Source organism: Nanorana parkeri, unplaced genomic scaffold (genome assembly GCF_000935625.1).
Source record: "Nanorana parkeri isolate BGI_ZX_2015 unplaced genomic scaffold, ASM93562v1 scaffold1317, whole genome shotgun sequence".
In the NCBI taxonomy this organism is placed as follows: domain Eukaryota; kingdom Metazoa; phylum Chordata; class Amphibia; order Anura; family Dicroglossidae; genus Nanorana; species Nanorana parkeri.
Window position 1 is genome coordinate 129,013 of NW_017307585.1, and position 7,403 is coordinate 136,415.

The window sequence follows — 7,403 nt, forward strand, 5'->3', positions numbered from 1 at the left end:
GGTAGGTGGGATACTATAACAACATTCAGCACATTGTTATACTATTCCACCCACCTTAATGGGGATTGTTTTGGAGTTGCGATCCCGTATCCTTTGGAATCCAAATTTCCGCCAACTTTCATGGTGTCGCATGGTTTCCTTTGTTCGATGTATTCATTCATGGTGGATTCCAGCAAGTAGGCATATTTTCCTTTGGACTTCCGTACCCGGGCTACTCCTTCTGCTGTGGTCTTCACAAATACAGATGGCTCTGCGCTTTTCATATAGGTCCACATTTTATCAAACACAGCAATTTTAGATCTCTGCAAGAAATGATAGAGCAAATGAAAGGTTACTGGTTAAAATGCCATACACTTATATTTATAGTAGATTTTATTGCGCAACTTAATTATTACATTAATTTCAGTGTAGGAACACACAGAGGGAAGTGTGTGGTAATAAAGAGGAACTTTACCAATATGTTCAAAATAACAACAAAGGCACCTTTAGAAATGTTTAGTAATGGCAATCTACAAATGGATACTTCTAGATAATTGCCAACTTTTAGTTCTTTGCATACCTTATTTTTTTTTCCTCCCCATTGGTCTCACAGTGGCCATTTTAACTAAGGACAGGTTACTAGATCTCCCTTTACTTCCTGCAATTATGGTAGATGCGACTAGCATGTGTGACCATGAACATCATCTCAGAGGAGGAAAATGACTTTCCCTGAGATCTCATGAGATTACACATGAGATTTCCCAGCAATGCTCTGCTGATGTAACCTTCCCAGGATGCAACACTTGGGCACGATTACATAATTTGTGCCAAAGTGGACCAGGAAGTGGGAAAAAAAATTGTAAGTAAAATACAAATATGTTTGTTTAGCTAATGAATGTAAGATGATTTCATATCAGCATTCAGAGCTGTTTGTCATTGGCCTGTGTGTTTTGAACATGGCCTGAAAGAGCAATAAAGGATATAAAAAAATCAGAATTGCTAATCTTTTGAAAAAATAATTTGCTAATTGTGCATTTCATGTAGCAACAATATAGTTAAGTGGATTGCATTTCATGTAGGGACAATGAAGTGTGTACTGACATCACTGTAAAAAATATTTTTAAAAAGACCATAATGCAAGCTTTTTAGGGAAAACACAGTGCACATGTGCATATATACCCACTTTTGACATGGCAAGCGTGTGTGCACAATTCCTTGTGCTGTTGGTTGTGAATGTTGTGATAATAAATCTCCATTCCAAATGTGGAACATAGCATATGCATTGAACATGGTTTGTTTTAGCACCTAAATATAGAGAACGTGTTTGTTCATTGCACAAACATCCAAACACTCAGGCATACCAGCAATGCAAGCCTGCCAGTTATCTTCAAAGTGATTTTGTATGAAAACATTAAAAGAAAATACTTGCTTCTGTCTGGCTTACAATGCATCCAGGAGGCTTGGGTAATGTTAGCAAGCATCCCTACTGCCTTCTGGGAGAGCTGGGAATTTTAAATCCCATTAGTAAGTTCTCTAGCCCATTGTTGGAGCACATTATTGAAAGATTTTGAGTGCCCAGCTCTCCTGGAAACAGTGACATCCTTTATTATTATGTGTTAGTAGTTACCTAAATTCCTGGTCCCTACCCTTTTTTGCATCCATATCAACCGGAAGCCTGGTTATAAAAAAGCTCAGCACTGCAAAAAGAATGTTGCCTTTCTGTGCACATTTCATGAGCCATACAAGAAGCCAATGGGAAATTAGAATCTATCAGGCCTAAATTACAGCAACAGGTAAAGAGCAAAAGTAAAGGAGCTCCCAGACCCTTTGTTTACATTAGAGTGGGTAGCTATAAGGTATCATTAACCAAATATAGTTGGGACCATATTTGATCAATGACGTCCCCCAAGTTGCCCACTGGGATAGCGGTTGCTATGATGCTGGTGGCCTCCGGCTTCCCAGCAAACAATGACAATCTGCAGTCTGCACAGCAAAAAGTATTAATTTATTGGTGGTGGTAATACTGGATGAACTCATAATGCAGGAACAGCAGAATGTATACTATCTTGCATATAAAAGAAAACATTTTTTTTATCAAACAAAAACTAAAGAAAATCAAGTTACATATTCTCTTATTTTAAAATATATTTAAAATTGAAATTAAAATTGATATCACAAATCATCTTAAATCCATAATTCTGGTATACAATCATAGGACTCAAAAGAATAGTATCAGTGCAATGCTAGCAATGTTGGATTTCTCCCAGGTTAAGAACTTCAATAGCTGATAATATAGATGTCATCTCTACATTATCAGCTATCAAAGCACTTAAAAAATAAAGTGCTAAATGTGCAGCGCTAAAAAGTAATATTACGTGATATTAAGTGAAGAGTACTAAAATCCAGTGTATTCAATATCTAAAAATATTAAGAATGATAAAGTGAAATGATCAAATGAACAACCATATGAACACATAAACGGATAAGTGGTAGGCTCTAAATGGCCTCAGTGTGGACAATTAAATCACTCCTGTGTCACTTTGATAGTGATAACTTCAAAAAGTGCATTAGTTATAAAAAGCTTCAGATAGCTGTGTATCAGCTAAAATATGGAATAGACCTGCGGGCCTATTCCATGTGATACCACGCTCAACCAGGAAGTACAAGCAAGCAGCACGCTGCATTTGACCGGCCGATGTTTATGATTTTAATTGTAAGTTCCTATGCTTTTAAAAAATAAACGTTTATATTGACTACACCATGAGGAAGTTCTCTTTTATGCTTTTATAAATTCCTGATGGATGGGACATTGCTGAGAGAGATACCAGAGATGTGGACCCTCTGATTTAATCACACTGCTTTACCTCCACAGCAGTGGGTTGAGTGCGCACCCCAGAGGGGGAAATTTCTTTGGAAAACGTACACAGTGGTGTGGGAAGAACTTTGTTGCAAATAATTTTTGTTTTCGTGTTTTTTCAAATTCACTTTAAATTCACTTTGAACTCAGCACCATTTTGCACCTGGATTTATGTTATATGATTTATGTTAGATAGTTTACCATCTGGGACTGATTTATATTGATTGTTATTATTTTAGCTGATATACAGCTATCTGAAGCTTTCTATAATTAATGCACTTTTTGAAGTTATCACTATCAAAGTGACACAGGAGTGATTTAATTGTCCACACTAAGGCCATTTAGAGCCTACCACATATTCGTTTATATGTTCATATGGTTGTTCATGTGATCATTTCACTTTATCATTCTTAATATTTTTAGATATTGAATACACTGGATTTAAGTACTCTTCACTTAATATCACGTAATATTACTTTTTAGCGCTGCACATTTAGCACTTTATTAGTTTGACCCCTGGGTCCATAGCGCAGCAGCTTTTAAACTGTGCTCACCCATAAGCGCAGATTTGACATTTTTCATATCAAAGCACATAACTATGAAGACATCCAATAGTACAGATGAAGGGGGAGTGCTTGGGCACCTGAAACGTGATGGTTATTTTATTTTATTTTACCCTAATTTGGAGCAATTAAAAATCTTTTGGGATTGTACAACTATTGATGTTGTATGTCATTCTCTATTTCTGGCTTGACAGTATGGTAGAGATGTATAAATCGCAATGTTGTTTTAACAGAACTACTGCTTTGGGAAATAAAACAGTAAGCATACATGTATGTCAGAGTTTAAAGGTATTTTCTAGGGGGTACAGAGATAAAATAAATACCCCTAAACGCTACACTTAAACAAATGACACTATTTGTGGGAGTTTTCAGGTGCTGTTTATATTTACAGGATTATTCACTAAAGGGTGAAGAGTTTGGAGAAGGCAGGAGAAGAGAAGTGAACAATCTAGCACAACATAGCTGAATTGGAGAATTTTTACAAATCAGCTATGTTGTCCTAGATTGTTCACTTCTCCTGCCTTCTCCAAACTCTTCACCCTTTTGTGAGTAACCCCGTTAGTGTATTTCAACTGCATATTAAGCTGTTTGTCAAGAGTTTTAATTTAATAACTTTATTAAAGGAGAACTATGAGGTGAGTGCTTTTCACTCACCTCATAAATCTAGCCGACCTGTGACAATGAGACTGTCACAGGTCGGCTCAGTAGATTGGGAGGTGAGCGAACACATAACGGCGTTCGCTCACCTCTCAATCCTGTCACGGCTCTCTGCCGTGACAGGGGAGGGGCTGGATTCCCCCCTCCCCGCTCCGATCCGGCAGCGATGACTGGCGGAACGGACGCGGGAGGGTACAGCTGACTCTGCCTTTGGAGAGGCAGAGCCAGCTGTCAGTCACGCAGCTGGGCGGATCCGGCACAATTGTCGGGATCCGCTTCAGCTGCGGCGTCTCAGTATATACTGAGCCTAGGGTGACGGGAGGACGCTAGTTTGTGTCCTCCCGTTACCCTAAGGAGAGCTATGGGGAAAAGACTTAACCCCATAGTTCTCCTTTAAGATTCAACATTGAATAAATTATATATGTTATTGTATTGAGCATGAGATAATTGTATGTGAAGTTCTTTTTCTGGGGGTGGAGGGGTGTCATGGGTAGGCAACAAATGTCTCTTTGTTTTGTGTACAATGCATTGTATGTATGTAAATATATCATATCTATAAAAATTAGAATGGAGCATGTTTTATTGACTTCAGCTGCTCTTACATAGAGATAGACCACTGATGCTATACCTCTTGACTAGTCTCTGGCACTGCTCTGAAATATACAAATCATGTTACAACCTAACATTACCTCTTTTAAATATTAAATCAAAGTCATTCCTACAGTGATGTATAAAAAGGTACTAATTTTACAAAAAAACATACATTCTGTTACTCATACAACAATGACACATACAGCAAGATGCAAAACCTCATAGTTTAATACATGTTCTGTAGATATGCTGGAAATTGGACTCTGCACAGGGAGCAAGAGAAATGCTTAGCAGTAGATAAATTCACTGCACATCTAGAAGAGAATTGGTCAGAATAAAGCAATGCCATGTCAGATGGTAAGGTAAGTCAATCACATAGAAGGTAGTTAGGTTCTTTGTGTGTGAAGCTGCATAGAAAACAGTACTCTCATATATAGGGCAAGTCACGCTGACTCTGCTTCTTAACCCTTTCGCTGCCAAGCCCTCCGGAACATTTTTCAAATCAGCAGTTAGACATCATAGAAACAGACGCACATTCTGAAAAGTTAATTATTCAGCAAATATGTGACATCCTCTTGTTAAATATAATTATAACCTTATTAGAATTTGTTAGAAAATCCATATAGTACATTGCATGTCTGCGGAAAAAACACAAAATTGATGCTAATGACACTAAAGAATAAAAGTGTTTGATGCACTGTTACCACATTTAAAATAAATTTGAATTATGGACAATACCACATATGTTGATGCCCGCACTTTACATAAAGTGACACTAAACTCAGGAGTTAAAATCTAAAAATGCATTCAAGTACTTTAACTAATAACTATACTGTACCTTATTTGTGTATCACTCAGCTGTAGATCATCAAATCATCTGTGCTGATACTGTCCTTCCTTCTGGAGGGTGGTTACTTTTTTTCCCAATGGTTCCTATGTGTGTTGTAAAATAGCCACCACTCCAAGCTCACTCCCTTGATGGATTAAAATCTCAATACAAAGAAGTAAATGAAACGTGAGATTGTAGTCCTTCACGGAAGCCTGCTTGGATTGGTGCCTACTTTACAACACACACAGGGATCATGAGGAACAAAAGTAACCACCCTCCAGAAGGAAGGATAGTGTCAGCACCAATTCAGAGGTGACATGCACAGTTAGGTTCAACACTACACAAAACAGCAGTGGACGCAGATGTGCACAGTCAAAATCTTTCTGTTGAAAAAGCAACTGGTGCCACCATAAATATTGCCTGTGCATATTAATGTCCGTCATTAATTTGGTCTATCCTCAAATGTAATCATGCATGTCAGACACGGCCACCATTTACATTTGGTGATACACAAAATCAATTCTGACAGAAAATATATTGACTGAGCAAATCAGTGTCTGTCACAGTGTAGCACCAAATTTAACAATTTATTTCAGCCAGGGCTGCTACTTTCATCATGATCTGATGAAATAGCAAAACAGTAACCATTGCTATTTTGCATTAAGGGTATTCAGTGCTTTGCAAATGGGCTGAAATTCCATCTGAGCATGTAAGTGTGGAAAGAATAGTGTACTTTATACTTTGTCTCCTCTGCCCCCACCTACATGTGGTACACTGCCATATCAGAAGATCTGGATGGGGCGATCTCTTTAATACTTTTCTCTTTCACACTCTTGGCAGTCCTCCTTTCAAGTGACACTAAACTCAGGAATTAAACCTTAAGAATGCATTCAAGTACCTTAACTATTAACAAATATGTACCTTACGTGTGTATTACTTGGCTGTAGATCCTCAAATTATCTCTGAATTTGCTCTGATGGACTACAATCTCAATACAAATTAGTAAACTAAACATGAGATTGTAGTCCATCATGGGAGTCAGCTTGGAGCAGTGGCTACTTTACAATACACACAGGGATCATGGGAACAAAAGTTGCCACAGTAGTAAAACTTTTTTAGCTGCAAATTAAATCACTTGAGTCATATTAACACATGAACAGTGGCATATTATCTAAGAGGAAGAGCCACGATATTAGCAGCTTTCCTGCAAAAGAAATCTGGATATGTGGCTTCAGGTTTCAGGGAACAATAGAGTGGACTTGCCTTTAAAAATTTCAAAGAAGGGGTCAATTCTATTAATTTTTAATTAAAACTCAAATCCAGACGAATATTTTTTTTTCGAATAAACCTGGGAAGTTTTGGTTAGGTTTTTATTGCTATTTGTATCCCCATTGGGGATATTTCCTCTCCCCTCCTGTCCTAGTTACATGGTCAGAGAGAAAAAAAGTGATGAGATTAAAACAAGGTTATAAATTATGTTATAATATTATTGCTGCCTGTACCTTCCTGCCCCAGAAACACCCATTTCATTTATCTTAGTGTTTATGGAAATATGTTTCAGCTCACTTCTAACTGAACACATCTTTAGACCAGTAATGAAATGGAATGACAGATATCTTTTTCTTTAATTTACAGACATATGTGCGTAGATTTGCAGTGACATGAGACATTAATTTTATTAATAGCCGTGCTGTATCATTAGATGGTACAGTTCCTTATAATTAGACTTTATATTTACAATTGGCACATTTTGTCCTTTTGCAGACAAGGTTACAGAAGATTTACTTGCCACAGCTATTTTATTTAATTTATTGGGCATTACTTGGGCTATCATTTGTAGGCTTTCCACTGAATAAAAACATTCACAATCAGAGGCGAAGCTAGACATTCCGTCACTGGGGGCACCCTCACCGCCCCCCCCCCCCCC

At 37.6% G+C, this 7,403-nt stretch overlaps 1 protein-coding gene across 5 annotated transcripts in view; it reads right to left on the minus strand.

Moving 5' to 3' along the window:
* GRIA2 (glutamate ionotropic receptor AMPA type subunit 2) overlaps window positions 1-7,403 on the minus strand; it is a 158,751-nt gene that overhangs the window by 4,873 nt on the left and 146,475 nt on the right. For all 5 annotated transcript variants that reach the window (XM_018569284.1, XM_018569286.1, XM_018569285.1 and 2 more), the window contains exon 13: window positions 55-302. In XM_018569284.1, coding sequence (XP_018424786.1) covers window positions 55-302 — 248 coding nt within the window. The remainder of the gene's footprint in view (window positions 1-54; window positions 303-7,403) is intronic.